General features: G+C 42.4%; 1 protein-coding gene across 1 annotated transcript in view; it reads left to right on the forward strand.

Moving 5' to 3' along the window:
• Window positions 1-17,975, forward strand: part of SLC9A2 (solute carrier family 9 member A2) — a 91,286-nt gene that overhangs the window by 69,711 nt on the left and 3,600 nt on the right. Inside the window, exons 8-11 of the mRNA XM_019969840.2 lie at window positions 6,398-6,559; window positions 11,596-11,692; window positions 15,735-15,866; window positions 17,659-17,749. Of these exons, the coding sequence (XP_019825399.2) occupies window positions 6,398-6,559; window positions 11,596-11,692; window positions 15,735-15,866; window positions 17,659-17,749 (482 nt within the window). The remainder of the gene's footprint in view (window positions 1-6,397; window positions 6,560-11,595; window positions 11,693-15,734; window positions 15,867-17,658; window positions 17,750-17,975) is intronic.

Raw genomic sequence — 17,975 nt, forward strand, 5'->3', positions numbered from 1 at the left:
ATTTCTCATGATGTACTCTGCATAGAACTTAAATAAACAGGGTGACAATATACAGCCTTAATGTACTCCTTTTCCTATTTGGAACCAGTCTGTTGTTCCATGTCCAGTTGTAACTGTTGCTTCCTGACCTGCATACAGGTTTCTCAGGAGGCAGGTCAGGTGGTCTGGTATTCCCATCTCTCTCAGAATTTTCCACAGTTTATTGTGATTCACACAGTGTGTATACATGTGTGACATTAAAGATTCAGAACCTTTCTCAAGGATCTTATTGCTGAAATGCAAGTGGTACCCTACCAGGCACAATTAGGTGCACCCTTTAACATATACTGAAAAACAGACTTACGGGATCAAGAAATAAGGATTAATTCTAATAGCAGGGTTAGGACCTGTGTGGTACAGAAGCCGCTCCTCTGGGCAGGTGGGAGCTGACTGTGTGTATCTAAGTCAATGCCTTCCACATTGGTGTCTTGACTCAGGTATGGGGGGAGTGAACTAGGGAACTGACAAATGCTACAAATCGTACATGTGTTAAATTTGCTGGCACATCACTGTCTGGGAAAGACTTTTGAAGGAGGGTGTTTCCGCTGGTCCTTGAAGAGAGGCAGACAGGTCCCAAGATATATTTGGTGGATCCCCGTTCAACCTCTTGTCTTTTCTTTCCTAACTTGCAAGCAGATTTCCCCCTCCTTGCAAATTTACATGAAGTTCCCCAACCTACCAATGTACATAATTTAGCATAAGTACATCTTTGAGTGCTTCCTGTTTGCTCACATATTCTGACTTGACAGTGGACTACAGGAGCAATAGAAGCCATAGACTTGGGCCTTTAGAACTTTGCAATATAGTAAAGGCAACTAAGCAGTCACACAGCAAACGGGAGGGTGTGTGTGACATCATTAAGTAATGAGTTACGGAGACTACACGTGCTGGCACAACCTTCACAAGCCTGACCACGTTGTTTGCTAATGTTCAGAGGCCCCTGGACAGAGCCTTCCTTCATAACTAAAGGAAAAATATTTTGTTTGTATGAACAGAGTACTTGATTAGCGAGATGGGAGCACTTAGTAATAAAATAAAGTGAATTAAAATCTGTGTTGTAAAAACATGAAACAAAAGGCCAATTGTCGTGGTGGTATTCACTTTTTTGGAAGCAGGAGGCAGAGCAGAGAACCCTGCTGTAACTCCCTCCATCATCCTGCTTTAGGTCTCTGGATGTCTATGCCAAGCCCATGATACAGGCTTTTCTGCCTCTTGTTCTTTGTTGTTGGCATGAAAGAGAGTCACTCAGTCGTGTCCGACTCTTTGCAACCTCATTGACTGTAGCCTGCCAGGCTCCACTGTCCATGAAATTCTTCAGGCAGGAACACTGGAGTGGGGAGCCATTTCTTTCTCCGAGGGATCTTCCTGACTTAGGGATTGAACCCAGGTCTCCTGCACTGCAGATGGATTCTGTACGTTCTGAGCGACCAGGGCAGCCCCATGCCTTTATCCATCTTCAGCATCCCTTTGAACCCGACCACTTTTATTTCTCTCACATTGTATCAATCCTTTTCTGAAGTGATAAGTGAGCATGGTAATCCAGAGCAGTTTGTCCTTTTCCCAAGGGGAGACTGAACTAGAGATTTATCTCACTCCCCTGACGTCCAAACAGAAGGAAACATAGATATGGTGCAGGAATGAGGTTGGTTGGCCCTGGGGCAGTGGTAGGTGATGGAAGAGGTGAGCCCTGTGATCATGTGATTTGGTCCAGAAGGTGAAGGACTAGAGAAAGTCTAGCTTCATCCTGCCTTCTAGGCAAAAACACTTCATCTCTATATATGAGTCTGTTCTGGGCACACATCTGTAAGCTCTGGGCTAATTGGATGATAAATATAAAACATGGTGGAGCCAACCTTGATTCATGTCCGGAAGGTAATATTGCAACAAACGTGACACTTTCTCTGCAGTGTACATACTTCACTGAAGAAATTTATGAAGCCTTACATATTTGCATGCATGAAGTTTTCCAGGTAAATACAAATAATTTTCTGGATTGTCAAGCACAGTGTGCACTGCAGGTAGAGTAGAGAAGTTTGTGTGAAGGGATTTGACGCTGACACAGGTCATTCTTGAAATGAGTTCTCAGGTCTCATTTCTGGTCTGTACATAATGGTGGATGTTACAAAAATGGCATAAAAAACAAGCAACTGTTTTAGGTGTGTTGGGTATCCTGTTCTTCCCTCTGAAAGCCTTTTACTGTAAATTTCTAATGGTCCTTCCAGAGAGTTCTTGAGCCATTTGCCCCTTTGAAAATGAAATGAAAGGGTCATGCAGTAAGGATGTTTCTCATGTTTGGCAGAAGTTGTCTGATGATAGTAAAAAAGCCACGTACGTGTAGCTTGGCGGAGAAATGAAAAGTATGGAGATAGAGCAAATAGAGGCTATAAATCCTACTCTGCGTAGAGCAGATGTCACTGTCTTCAATGTTCATTCTTTTTGTGAGTCTCTAGTTGGGCTTCCCGGGTGGCACAGTGGTAAACAAGCTACCTGCCAGAGCAGGAGATGCGGATTTGATCCCTGGGTCAGGAAGATCCCCTGGAGTAGAAAATGGCAATCCACTCTAGGATTCTTGCCTGGAGAATGCTATGGACAGAGGAGCCTGGAGGGCTACAGTCCATGAGGTTGCAAAGAGTCGGACACAGCTGGGCAAAAAAAAAAAAGAAAGAAAGAAAACTAAAACAACAACAACAATAATATTAATACAGGTTTGGAAAGGTGTTGTGTTGCTGCCAGGTGTCCTGGTTCAGTGAGCTTCACGTGAAATTCAAAATAAACTTGGATAAAAATAGGCCTAGTGTTTTGTGTGGAGACCAGTCAGTAGCAAAACTCTTTCAAGATAGCTTTCTGCAGTTGTTCTTAGCTCTCCTGTATTTGGAACAAAGGAGTAGTACCATGAATATAGCTTAACATTGTCCACTTTCATAGCACAGGTGTGCCTATAAACCACCTTGGACTTACAGTGATCATTGTAACACATTAATTTTTTCTCATCAAATATTTAGTGCATACTGATTCACTTGAATATTGGCATAATAGTTATAGACAAACCAACTCAATATTTGACTGCTTACAGGAGCAGTCACTTGTTATAGCTGATTCATGTTGTTGTACAGCAGAAACTAACACAGCATTGTGAGGCAGTTATACTCCAATTAAAAAATAAAGAAGAAAAAAACCCCTCAAAAGCAGAGGGAAAAAATTGTTCAATATTTCACACAGAACGAAGTTCAGGGTGACATATGCAGAAAGCGTTCCTCTTCTATCACCACATGAACAGGCTGCACAGTTGTCTTCAGAATCTATGATGCTGCTTAAGAAAATGTATTATTTTTGATAGGAAAAATAAAATGAAATACATTGTCTTTTTGCAGCAGGAAAAGGAAACAAAGTACTTAAGTTAGGAGGCAGAGAGTCAGCTCATCTGGCCAGGTCTTGCTCCAGCTTCAGAGCATCAGTGGGTCCTCGGCTGATCCTGGCCGGCCTTCTCTGATGTAAGTGGGGTCACTTAACTCTGCTCCATGGGACATTCACCTCTGTCCTGGGACCAAGGAGTCACTCCATGTACATCCTTCTCCTGCCATGTGGGAGCGTAAGAAGTGAGCTCCAGTGATCAAGCCCATTCATAGCCTCTGCTCTCATCATCGTGTCTCCTAACTGCCCATTGACCAAAGCAGGTGACATTATTGATCTCAGTGGCAGGAAGCAGGACTGAGCAGGTCACTTCAGCCATGGTGGAAGGGCATCACCAAGTAACCTGATCTGTTACAGGGTGTGGGTCCAGGGAGGAACTGGACCGGATGATTCAGTCTGCCTCTAAGCTTACGAAGCACCTGGCAGTGTCCTGGACACTCGGAAGACAGGAAAACCAGAAAACAAAACAAAACACGGCCTGCCCATGGATCATTCTAACGCTCAGGGAAGAAAATCAGTAAATAAGCATTGGATAGCCTATTAGAAAATGCTGACTGCAATGGAGGAAAATGTGTCTGGGAAGAAGAAGAGCAAGTTCTGGAGTGCAGTTCTAGTGCAGTAGATAGGAAAGGCTCTGTGAGAAGATGACCTTCAAGAAAAGACTTAAAGGAACTCTGAGAGCAAGCCCTGCAGGTATTTGGGGAAGACTGTTCCTGAATGAAGGAGTAGTAAGTACAGAGACCCCGAGGTGGGAGCAGGGCTGGCACGTTTCTGGGACGGGCGGCCTCAGAGAGGCTGGACCTGAGCTAGAGCATCACAGCCTTGAGCAGGCAGCTCCAAGTGGTGTAGGGCCTCCAGGTCATTGTACTTGTACTCAGTGAGAGGCAGAGGAGTTGCGTGGTTTGACTGACTTCTTTTTTATTGAGAATTTTATTTATTTATTATTTTTGGCTGTGCTGGGTCTTCACTGTTGTGTGGGCTTTCTCTCCTTGCCATGAGTGGGTGCTGCTCTCTCGTTGGTGCGTGAGCTTCTCACCGTGGTGGCCTGTCTTGCTGCAGAGCACGAGATCTAGGTGCAGGGGTTTTAGTGTTCATGGTTACAGTGCCTGGGCTCAGTAGTGCCCCAGCCCTACTTGTAGCGCACAGGCTTAGCACGGGGGACCTTTTCTGGCCAGGGATCGAACCCACATCCCCTGCATTGGCAGGCGGGTTCTCAACCGCTGGGCCACCAGGGAAGTCCTTGATTTACACTTTAATGGGATCCCTGTGGCATTAGTGGTAAAGAACCTGTTTGCCAGTGCAGGAGACGTAGGAGACTCTGGTTCTCTCTCTAGGTCGGGAAGATCCCCTGGGGAAGGGCATGACAACCCACTCCAGTATCCTTGCCTGGAGTATCCCCACGGACAGAAGAGCCTAGTGGGCTACAGTCCACGGGGTTGCAAAGAGTTGGACACGGCTGAAGTGACTTAGCAGCAGCTGGTTTGCATCAAGGATAGGCTATAGAAACACAGTGGCAGGAGCAGGAAAACCAATTTGGTGCCTGTTGCAACAACCCATTGAGAGATGGTGATGCTCAGGTGGCACTAGTGGTAAGGAACCCACCTGCCAATGCAGGAGACAGAGGAGACGTGGGTTCCATCCCTGGGCTGGGAAGATCCCCTGGAGGAGGGCATGGCAGCCCACTCCAGTATTCTTACCTGGAGAATCCCATAGACAGAAGAGCCTGGTGGGTACTGTCCATGGGGTTGCACAGAGCTGGACATGACTAATGCGACTTAGCACGCAATGCTGGGCCCAGGGCGATGGCAGGAGAATGATTAGATTTTGGGTGTATGGTAATGCTGGAACCAACAGCAGTTGTTGATAGAGTGGATGTAGAGTATTCGTTTGCCAGAGCTGCTGTCACAACGTACCACATGTCTGTGCCTTAAATAGGAGTTTATTTTCTCATAGTTCTAGGGGCTGGATGTCCAAGAATAAAATGTCAGTGAAACTGGTTCCTTTGGAACTGAGAGGGAAGGGTCTCCTTCAGGTATCCTTTCTTGGCTTGTGGATGTCCTTCTTTTTTCTGCTTCTTCACATCATCTTCTCTATTTACATGTCTGTGTCTGAATTTCCTCTTACAATACACACACCGGTCATATTGGATTCAGGCCCACTAATGACCTCACTTTAACTTAATCAGATATCTCCAAATATGGTCACATTCTGAGGTCCTGGGGACCAGGACTGTAACATATGGATTTTGAGGGGAACACAGTTCAGGCTATAATGTGGAATATCAGAGAAGGCAAAGAATCAGAGATGACATCAGGGTTTTTGACCAAATGGAGTTGTCGCTAACTGAAATGGGGATGACTTGGGAGAAGATCCATTAGAGCATGCCAAGTTTGAGATGTCCAAGTGCAGAGGTTGAGCAGGAGTCTAGATACTCATTTCTGGGGTTTGGGAGAGAAGTTGAAGCTGGAGACACATTTGGGAGTCTTGGGCATGAAAAGTGAAAATGTTAGTCACTCAGTCATGTCCGGCTCTTTGTGAACCCATGGACTGTAGCCCATCAGGTTCCTCTGTCCATGGAATTCTCCAAGCAAAAATACTGGGGAAGGGCATCCCATTTTCCTGGGGATCTTCCCTGACCCAGGGATCAAGCTGATGTCTCCTGTGTCTCCTGCATTGGCTGGCAGGTTCTTTACCACTAAGGCCACTTGGGAAGCCCCATTAGATATAAGTATATTGTGGTTAAAACAAAAATATACTAATATGTGCTCTCTCTATATATTAAGGTATGCACCTACAAAAATAAATACAATGATCAGACTAACTAAACACTGCTACTATTTTTTCCCCCTGGGAGTAGTGGAAATTATTTTATTGGTAAAAACAGATTTTTTTTTTCTTATTCAGTGTCATGTTAATTAATTGAAGTTTTGATTTTGCTTATTTCCAGGTTTAAGAAGTTTGATGACAAGTACCTGAGGAAGCTTTTGATTCGGGAGAACCAACCGAAGTCAAGCATTGTGTCTTTATACAAAAAGCTTGAAATAAAACATGCCATTGAGATGGCAGAAACTGGGATGATAAGCACTGTTCCTTCTTTTGCATCTTTAAAGTAAGTCCTATTTTGAAAATAGAAGTTAATGTGGCTTCCCAAGTACCTCAGTGGTAAAAGAACCTACCTGCCAGTACAAGAGAAACAGGTTCAATCCCTGAATCAGGAAGATCCCCTGGAGGAGGAAATGGCAACCCACTCCAGTATTCTTGCCTGGAAAATCCCATGGACATAGAAGCCCAGTGGGCTACAGTCCATGAGGTTGCAGAGAGTCGCACTCGACTGAGCATCTGAGCAACTTATTGCTATGTAGGTGTTTATAGTTTTGTGAAACCAGTAATAATAAGAAATTTGACTTATGTCCTAACATGAATCCTTAAGACCTCACAGCAGAAAGAGCTACTGGTTAAAATGTGAAAACCTGGAAGTGTGTCCTTTATTTTCTATTATATCATGTCATGTTATGTTGTGTTATTGTAGAATGGACCAGTCAGAAAGTACCTGGTCATGTTTAGGATGATTACGTATTTATTGTATTTGCTTTGGACAGTTCAGTGTGTTCTGAAAGTAAAGCCTCTTTAGCAAGCATTTTGAAATGGAATAGTTTAAGGTGTGTTATGATTTTCAATTATAAAGATGCATGTAATTACACAGCTATTTCCTCATGGATTATTCACAGAGTCATAACTTAAGGCTTGGAAAGAACATTTAGTGGCGATCTCGTGCAGAGGTGCTCAACACAGGCTGTACATTGGAAATACTGTAGGAGCATTTCAATAACACATATTTCTGGGCCCCAGCCAGACCAATAAAATCAGGATCTCTGGTGTTGAGGCTCAGGTATAGGTTTTTTATATATAAGTGATGTGTATGAACCTATAGCCTGTCATACAGAATCAAGTTAAGTTAGAGAAAAACAAATATCGCATATTAGCCAGTATATATGGAATCTAGAAAAATGGTACTGATAAATCTATTTGCAGGGCAGGAATAGAGATGCCAGTGTAGAGAATGGGCTTGTGACTACAGAGGGGGCAGGAGAGGGTGGGATGAATTGAGAGAGTAGCTCTGACTATATACACGACCATGTGTGAAATAGATAGCTGGCGGGAAGCTGCTCTGTAGCACAGGGAGCTCAGCTCGATGCTCTGTGATGACCTAGAGGGGTGGGATGTGAGGTGGTGAGAGGGAGGTCCAGGAGGTAGGGGATATATGTGCACATATAGCTGATTCACAATTTTGTACAGCAGAAACTCACACAACATTGTAAAGCAATTATATTCTAATAAAAATATATTTAAACTTACAGAAGTTTATAATAAGGAGTCCAGTATTGAGATGCATTGACCTAGTCTGTCTCCCTAATTTTAAAAACGAGAAGATGAATACCCAGGATGTAAAGTGACTTAAACACTTATAGCAAATCCGTAGCAGAATAATAAATCAGATCAGATCAGATCAGTCACTCAGTCATGTCCAGCTCTTTGTGACCCCTTGAATCGCAGCACGTCAGGCCTCCCTGTCCATCACCAACTCCCGGAATTCACTCACATTCACGTCCATCGAGTCAGTGATGCCATCCAGCCATCTCATCCTCTGTCGTCCCCTTCTCCTCCTGCCCCCAATCCCTCCCAGCATCAGAGTCTTTTCCAATGAGTCAACTTTTTGCATGAGGTGGCCAAAGTACTGGAGTTTCAGCTTTAGCATCATTCCTTCCAAAGAAATCCCAGGACTGATCTCCTTCAGAATGGACTGGTTGGACCTCCTTGCAGTCCAAGGGACTCTCAAGAGTCTTCTCCAACACCACAGTTCAAAAGCATCAATCCTTCGACGCTCAGCCTTCTTCACAGTCCAACTCTCACATCCATACATGACCACAGGAAAAACCATAGCCTTGACTAGACGAACCTTTGTTGGCAAAGTACTGTCTTGCTTTTGAATGTGCTATCTAGGGTGGTCATAACTTTCCTTCCAAGGAGTAAGCGTCTTTTAATTTCATGGCTGCAGTCACCATCTGTAGTGATTTTGGAGCCCAGAAAAATAAAGTCTGACACTGTTTCCACTGTTTTCCCATCTATTTCCCATGAAGTGGTGGGACCGGATGCCATGATCTTCGTTTTCTGAATGTTGAGCTTTAAGCCAACTTTATAAATACTGTCAGTAAATTAGCAAATGAGTTTATCACGTAAGCATCATTCCTCCTCTACATGACAAATTTCAGGTTACAATGATTTCTTCTTTCATTGATGAGCTTGAAGCTCATTTCAGCAAAGTGTCACCTAAATTAAAATGCTAGCTATGGAAGGGTTGAAATGAAAGAAACTCCAAATCACACCCAACCATATAAACTCCGATTTTCACTAGGATGATAGTCCCCTATAAAAATTATTGCAGTTTACACAATCCAGAATAAAAAGTAGTGGTGGTCAGGATGACTCAGAAATGAAGGCATTATATTGCACTGGAGATAGTGGTGATTGAGCAGAATGACTGATTTATAGTCCCAGCTCTGCAAATCACTCACTGTGTGACCTTAAGCAGGTGCATCTGTTTCCCTGAGATTGAGTTTCTTCAAGTAGAAAATGGGGCTATACTTGCTCCTTGAAGTTTACTCCAGGTTCACCATTTATGATCTTTCTTAGGCACTGTTCCTTTTGTGGGTGCAGCACAAAATAATTCAACTATCCAGCTTCTCAAAAGGGAGTCATTGACTTCGTGGTCATAGAAGAAGGAGATCTCAGCTCTACCTCTGTTCACAGTTCATCTTGAAGCCAGTCGAAAGTGGAGTAAAGGCAAAGGTTTAAGGTTAGGGAAGGGGGTAACAAAAAGTGATGGACAATTACATATCATTTACGTGGGTAAATGATTGCCATGCTCCCCATTCCACCTCTTCTGAAGTGTTTCCTTTGGAGGAGGATAGAAGCGAAAAAGACAGGCAGTAAGGCATCATATTTCTGGCAATAATTAACTGAGTCCAGACCAAACTACTGAGAAAACTAGAGGGAAAGGACAAAATGTATTTTAAATATCTGCTGGAAAGCCGGACAGTATCCATACAGTGAGGAATTTCTTGGCTAGAAGTCAAAAAAAGAGGGAAGTTCAAGAGGATAGAACTGGCATTTATTGCTATTTTCTGTCTGGAATTTGGAGAACGTGTCTTAAGAGTCTAAAAAGCTAAAACAGGGTTTTTGACAGACTAATTGGTCTTAGAGAATAAAATTAGAATTCAGAACCTACCAAGAAGGAGGACCATTTGTATGTACTCAGCTATAGGTTTTTACTTCAAAATCCTACACCTTAACCCTCAAGGGAAAGAAGCCCAGCCTAGAATTATCTCAATTCTTGATTGTTTAAATCATCAGAGACTGAGATTGCCTCTATCTCAGCTGCTCAAGAGAAGTAAGTTTAAATCTTCTCTGGAAGAAAATAAGATTGTAAAGAGTATCCCCATGATTAAAGTATCCCCATGATTGTTTTATATATGTCTAATACTCAATCCAAAATAACCAAGCGTATGAGTAGACAGGAAATGTGACTGAAAAAACACTGAGAAACAATCAACAAAATATAAAATAATAGTCGACACAAAAGGGATTCAGATCATTGAATTGTCAGCCAGGGACTTTAAAATAGAAATAAAAACATGTTTCAGGAAAGAAAGTGGCATTGACCCTTTTGGCATTGTCATGGAGATTATATAAACAAAAAAGACTAGAGGGAAGGATTTGAGCTGAAAATAAAGTAACTAAATTTAGGATCTCCTTTGACAGCTATCAAAGTGGACTAGATAAAGTTGAAGAGAAAAGGAATTAATTGAAAGATAGGACAGAAGGAAAGATCAGGATGAAAAACAGTATGAAAAAAAAAAAAAGATGAAAAAGAAAGTGAGAAATATATGGGACAGATTCATATATACTGAAAAGCTCCAGAAGGAGTTGAGAGAGAAATTGGTAGAAGCAATGTCTTAAAGAATATTTACTGAGGATCTCCTCAAACAGATAAAAGACATGAGTTCTGACAGCCTCAAGCAGATTAGATAAGGAGAGAACCAAATGTAGATACAGGTTCATAAAACTGCTGAAAGTAAAAAAAAACAAAACAAAACAAAAAAAAACAAAGAGAAAATCTTAAACGTACTCAGAGGGGAAAAAAAGAGACCTATTTTCTTCAAAAGAGAAAAAACCTGACCACTGATTTTTCAATAAAAACCAGTGGACACTATTGGTAGCTTCAAAATTCTCAAAAAATGTAACTGAACCTAGAATTCCATATCCTGCTAAAATATCCTTTAAAAAAGTAGAATTAAAACTTAGGAACTTCTTGCATTTAGGAACCCTAGACAGCACTTCAGAACTATACTTGGGAACCATTTAAAACAACAGGATCACCAATAAAAAGCACAAAAATGTGAAGAACATTCCACTAGGTGGTGAAAAGGACCTTTTTTTTTTTTTTAACAGTATGAACACGGAGATTAAGAGGCAAAGGGTTGACATATTTGGCCTCATTTGGAAACCTGCATGCAAGGTTTCCAAACCTTGCAAACCTCACTTTGCAAGTGTCTGAGAATGATTGGGACAGTACCCTGAGTACTGGTAATGTGTTTTTAAATAAACCGTAGCAAGTCAGTGAATTTGCAAATATGGACTCCCTGAACAAAGAGGACCAACTGTATGAACATACGTAGTATAAATGGTGTCTTTGTAAATATTTCTAATGAGGTATTTTAAAAAATAGAGCCATAATAGTAAAATTCAGCTCATTAAGTTTTGTGGAAATAGAACAATCCTATGCTACTTTATTTATGGAGCATTAGAAATAATAAAGTGATAGCATTGCAAGCTACTCTAGTCTTTCCTCTTTAAATAGTTGCATGAACAGACTGAAAGAACTGGTGCATGATTAAACTTATGTGAATGATTTTGACACTGAAATAAATGTTTTAGATTTTTTGAATTATTTTAAACTTAAATAATTCCTAAGTATTATTCATTAAGTTTCTTCTTCTTAAATTATGGTATTATGTCTCTAAGGAAGAACATAGATGAATTTAATACTTGTTGAATAGTAAAATGTGTTTTCCTAAACGTTCACAGTGACTGCCGTGAAGAAAAAGTAAGGAAGCTCACGCCTGGTGAAATGGATGAAATCCGAGAAATATTGTCAAGAAATCTCTATCAGATCCGTCAGCGAGTAAGAATAATTTATTTATCAAAATATGTCCTTGCCTTTGGAGGAGGAAATGGCAACCCGCTCCAATATTCTTGCGTGGAGAATCCCATGGGCAGAGGAGCCTGCAGGGCTATAGTCCATGGGCTTGCAAAGAGTCAGACACGACTGAGTGACTGAGCACATACCTACTTGCCTTTGGTTAAAAATGTACCTGCAGACTTGACGCTGTTCAGTTACAAGGGCCGTTGCCACCATCGTGCCAGCCTCTGCAGGTCCCACACCAGGCACTTCCTTCCCTCAGACCTCCCACCCCACAGGGGCCTGTCCCGTTAGCATACAGCTCTCCTCCCAGACACCTTGGTCAAGGCTGGAGGCTGGAATCCCGGGGAGGTAAGAGTTCTGCTACCAAAGACTTGGAGATAAAAACACGTGTTATCTAATGGTGAAGAAAGTAAATTGATTGCTCTTTAAACTTTTTGAATGAATAGCTTTATCACTCAGAAGACTTTTCAAAATGTATGTAACCTTCTTCTTTGTTTGTAGAGTGCAACCGTTTCTTCCTATGCTGTATCTTCTGAGCCACTTCTTTCAACCCATTTCCATCACGGAGCCTCATTCTCATAGTTTGCTAATAATACAGCCGACACTTAGTGTGTGCGGTTTGCCAGCCCCCATTTCCGTGTGTTGTGTATCTGAACTCTTCATCCTCCAGCAAGTGGTGTTACTATTGTCTCCATTTTAAGGATGAAGAAACCGAGGCACAATGAGGTGACCTGGTACATGGACACAGTGCTTGTCAGGGATCCTGGTCACTCACATGCAGGGCTTTAATGGAGCTTCTTAGCTGACCTCACAGCCCATCCCATTCCATCTGACATCACGGCGGTTCCACTCTTTTCTTAAAGTTCTTTTTATTTATAGAAAATATTTTTTCAGTCGTTCTTGAATTCAATATTGTTTCTGTGGTTTATGTTCCGGCTTGTGGGCCTGGAGGCAGATGGGAATCTTAGGTCCCCAACCAGGGATTGGACCCACACCCCTTGGATTGGGAGGCGAAGTCTTAACCACTGGACCACCAGAGATGTCCCTTAAAGCCCCTTTTAATAAAGCATCTTTCTATTTAAAATGAGACAAAACAGTTGTGGCTTCCAGGCTCAAGTGTTCTTTCAGCCTTTGGGATCTGTATTCAGGTTCCCCCTTAACCAGCCGTGCTGCCACCCGCCCCTCACCCACCCACCCATGCACCCACCGAGCTATGGGTCTGAATTCATTCCTCAGACTGTGTTGCTGTCTTCTGCATCTCCACTTGAAATGCCCCACTCCTTCCTGTCAGTTGATCCATATTCTCCAGTTTTTAAGGTTTCCTCAGCACCCTCTAAATTATTCCCCGGCTTGTCTTTGAATGGACTATCACTTAGAGCTCCTACATACCACATCATCTTAGCATTTCTTTTCACATTTTCATATGATTTTGTTAGTTTCACATGCTCAACTAGATAGCAGGAAATGAGTGTGGTTCTGTGGTACTTCTGTTTATCTCTACTACATCTGATATGTTATTTAGCCATTATGTTGTGTCCGACTCTTTGTGACCCCATGGACTGTAGCCCGCCAGGCTGCTCTGTCCATGGGATTTCCCAGGCAAGAACACTGGAGTGGGTTGCCATTTCCTTCTCCAGGGAATATTCCCGACCCAGGAATCAAGCCCTTGTCTCCTGTACTGGCAGGTGGATTCTTTACCACTGAGTCACCTGGGAAGCCCAGGTCTGATACAGTTCTGGGGATAAGACTATTCCCAAGAAGTATGCATTAATTCTATCAGAAAATGAACTTAATTACTGACTACAGTTTATTTTAGGAAATGGATTTCTGTATAGCTTATAGCTATACTTCTCCAAGCCAGGCTTCAACAGTACATGAACCGTGAACTTTCAGACGTTTAAGCTGGATTTAGAAAAGGCAGAGTGAACCAGAGATCAAATTGCCAACATCTGCTGGATCACTGAAAAAGCAAGGGAGTTCCAGAAAAACCTTCTACTTCTGCTTTATTGACTATGCCAAAGGCTTTGACTGTGTGGATCACAATAAACTGTGGAAAATTCTTCAAGAGATGGGAATACCAGACTACCTGACCTGCCTCTTGAGAAATCTGTGTGCAGATTCAGGAAGCAATAGTTAGACCTGGACATGGAACAACAGATTGATTCCAAATCAGGAAAGGAGTATGCCAAGGCTGTATACTGTCACCCTGCTTATTTAACTTATATGCAGAGTACATCATAAGAAACGCTGGGCTGAATGAAGCACAAGCTGGAACCAAGATTGCCAGGAGAAATATCAATAACCTCAGATATTCAGATGACTCCACCCTTATGGCAGAAAGTGAAGAAGAATTAAAGAGCCTCTTGATGAAAGTGAAAGCGGAGAGTGAAAAAGTTGGCTTAAAGCTCAGCATTCAGAAATCTAAGATCATGGCATCTGGTCCCATTACTTCATGGCAAATAGATGGGGAAACAGTGGAAACAGTAGCAGACTTTATTTTGGGGGGCTCCAAAATCACTGCAGATGGTGACTGCAGCCATGACATTAAAAGATGCTTGCTGCTTGGAAGAAACGTTCTCACCAACCTAGACAGCATATTAAAAAACAGAGACATTTCTTTGCCAACAAAGGTCCGTCTAGTCAAGGCTATGGTTTTTCCAGTGGTCATGTATGGATGTGAAAGTTGGACTGTGAAGAAAGCTGAGAGCCGAAGAATTGATGCTTTTGAACTGTGGTGTTGAAGAAGACTCTTGAGAGTCCCTTGGACTGCAAGGAGATCCAATCAGTTCATTCTAAAGGAGATCAGTCCTGGGTGTTCTTTGGAAGGACTGATGCTGAAGCTGAAACTCTAACACCTTGGTCACCTAATGCCAAGAGCTGACTCGCTGGAAAAGACCCTGATGCTGAGAAAGATTGAAGGCATGAGGAGAAGGGGACAACAGAGGATGAGATGGTCGGATGGCATCACCTACTCAGTGTACATGAGTTTGAGTAAACTCCGGGAGTTGCTGATGGACAGGGAGGCCTGGTGTGGTGCGGTCCATGGGGTGGCAAAGAGTCAGACACGACTGAGCGACTGAACTGACTGATAGCTTATAGAACTAAAAATGTATACCCTGGACAGCCCTACTTTATGTTGTGTGGCTTCAAATATTAGGATATGATTATTGCTGGTGGAGACAGCCACTTTTCTCAATTTGAAAAGAAATGCTCTTAAGTTAATTAGAGGGTCATAGCACCACCAAGTGGCCCAAAGTGGTTGGTTTTCCTACCAGTCTTACTATCAGTAGAGAATGTATGAATTTTTTTTTTTCCCCAGCTGCTACTGATGAGTAAATACATATAAGGTACTTCAAAGGAGTCAAAGATGCTTGATGAATTCAATCATTTTCCAATTTATAAAGATCATACTTTTCAATGAAAAGTATGCACACTGATTTTTACTAAAACATGAGTTTTTTTTTTTTTCCTCATAAGTAGAGAATTTTATTTGGTTCAATCAAACACAGTTATTGAATATATGTGGGGCTTCCTAGGTGATGCAGTAGTAAAGAATCCACCTGCCAATGTAGGAGACACGAGAGACATGAGTTTGATCACTGGGTTGGGAAGATCCCTGGAGAAGGAAATGGCAACCAGCTCCAGTAGTCTTGCCTGGACAATCCCCATGGACAGAGGAGCCTGGTGGGCTTCAATCCAGAGGGTCACAAACAGTTGGACAATGACTGAGCGAGTAACATAACAACACAAGCTGAAATTACTACCATTGTTACCCAAATTTGTTACCAAATTTGAGATTTGATAGACCATGAATTCTTTCAAAATTCATGAATATTAATAACCTTTGAATGTTAACAAAATTTGAAAGAGTGTTAACTTCTATTCCACCCCTCCCCACCCTCTGTACATTCATCGTTAAATATCTCTTCAAGGTGCAAAGCCAAAGAAATGTAGTGAAGCGCTGGAACTTCCAGGCAGTGATCAGCGTTTTAGTAAAATGTCACTTGCGTCTTCATTTTAGACCTTGTCCTACAACCGACATAATCTGACGGCGGACACAAGTGAGAGGCAGGCCAAGGAGATCCTGATCCGCCGGCGGCACAGCCTCCGTGAGAGCATTCGGAAGGACAGCAGCTTGAACCGGGAGCACAGGGTAAGGGGCTTCACGCGTCTGGGACGCGGCCGGCTCCATCAGCAGAGTCCGCAGCCATCCCGGGGGAGCTGGTGACAGGACAGGGCTGTGCGGGGCTGGCCCACAGGAATCCTGGGATGGAGCCCATGGTAACTCCTTTCCAGATGCTTCTGAAACACCTGTCCTGTTTCAGACACTGTCCGGGCACTTGGAATACGTTGGTGAACAAAACTACAAAGCTCCCTTCCCAGGTGGAATTCACATTCTAGTGGGGAGAAGCCCACCAGGAATGGACCAAATAAGGAAATTGTTAGGTTAGAGGCGATACATGCTGTGGACAAAATAAGCCAGAAAGGGCTGAGGAGGGAGGTTTGGGAAGACAGGGAAGGCTCAGGCAGTGTGCAGCGTTAAACTGAATGGAGGGGTCAGACTTCATTTGGGGAGTCACGGTTGTTCTTTCCACGGAGAGGGTGCAACCTGAAGGTGAGCCAGTCAGTGTGAGTAGAAACTTCCAGAAGGCCCTGTGTCTGTGTCGGGAGAGTTTCAGATGCTGTGTGCTCAGCACTCCACTTGATCCAGGGCCCTGTCCTAGATAAGGAAGCTACTTTCAAAGGCTATTCTGGGACTTCCCTGGTGGCACAATGGATAAGAATCCACCTACTGATGCAGGGGACACAGGTTCGATCCCTGGTCTGGGAAGATTCCACATGCCACGGAGCAGCTAAGCCCGTGAGCCACAGCTACTGAGCCTGAGTACTCTAGAGCCTGTACTCAGAAGCAAGAGAAGCCCATGCACTTCAGCAAAGAGTAGTCCTTGCTCTCTGCAGCTAGAGAAACCCCACAAGCAACAGTGAAGACCCAGAATAGCCAAAAGTAAATGATTTTTTAAAAAGTATATTGTGATTAATATAGCACGCACTGCATCTCATTGTTAATAATGATCTGTATTGCATTGTTAGAGATCAAAATGGTTATGTCTGAACAGTATTACATTTTATGTGTGAAATGTGGCAGCATCAGTTAAAAGCTAAAGAAACTAGAGGGAAGGATATCTAAAGAAGAGGGGATGTATGTATACATATGACCTTGTTGTACACTTTGTTGTACAGAAGGAACCAACAACATTGTAAAGCAACTAAACTCCAATAGAAATTAATAGAAAACAAAAGAAAAAAATTTAAAGACACTAGAGACTGTGGAGAAGGAAATGGCAACCCACTCCAGTGTTCTTGCCTGGAGAATCCCAGGGACGGGGGAGCCTGCTGGGCTGCCGTCTATGGGGTCGCACAGAGTCGGACACAAATGAAGCGACTTAGCAACAGCAGCAGCAGCAGAGGCTATGGCATTGGAAATGCCAGCAAGTTAGCTATAGTGATATTTTTAATTCTGTCATTTTCAAGATTTATTAAAGTGAATACAACTTAAACATGTTACATTTTTCATATATCTTCCTCCCTATATATGTAGGTTCTAAGTCTTTTTTTAGTAAGGCTCTTATAAGTGGATGTTTCTGTAGCTTTTCTTTAAGAAAAGCCAGAGGTTTTCATATCCTGTTCCAAGGGTCCCAGTTTATTTGTTTTCCTTAATAGTACTGATTTCTGTGATATTTTAAAAGAGGCTTTCCTCATTTTAAGTCAAATGATTATCACTTGGAACTTTATTCCCCATCCTTACAGTTCCTCACCCAGTAGTTTTGGGATCAAGAACTAAGATTTTAATTTTTAACACCACGATTTGCTGTAGAATTGTAAACTTCTAACATACAATAAATGGCGTGACACCTAAATAAGGTTTTCTATTATTTTTTTGACAGGCTTCCACTTCAACCTCCCGATATTTATCCTTACCCAAAAATACAAAGCTTCCAGAAAAGCTACAGAAGAAAAAGAATGTTTCTAATGCAGGTAATGAAGGCAGTTGGAGCAAAAAGTCTTTAAACTTATTTATCGATGTTTATAAAATAGAAAACTTTTCCATGTTTTCTTCTTTATTAAAGACAATGAGTTCGGTCATTTGCAAACATAATGACATGGTGACCTTTATTAGTGTTGCATCCTTTTGGAATAGAGTTCGGTGCATGGTGTACATAATTTAATTTTATCCCATAATGATTCTATCTAACATAGCAAA

Source organism: Bos indicus, chromosome 11 (genome assembly GCF_029378745.1).
Source record: "Bos indicus isolate NIAB-ARS_2022 breed Sahiwal x Tharparkar chromosome 11, NIAB-ARS_B.indTharparkar_mat_pri_1.0, whole genome shotgun sequence".
Classification (NCBI taxonomy): Eukaryota; Metazoa; Chordata; class Mammalia; order Artiodactyla; family Bovidae; genus Bos; species Bos indicus.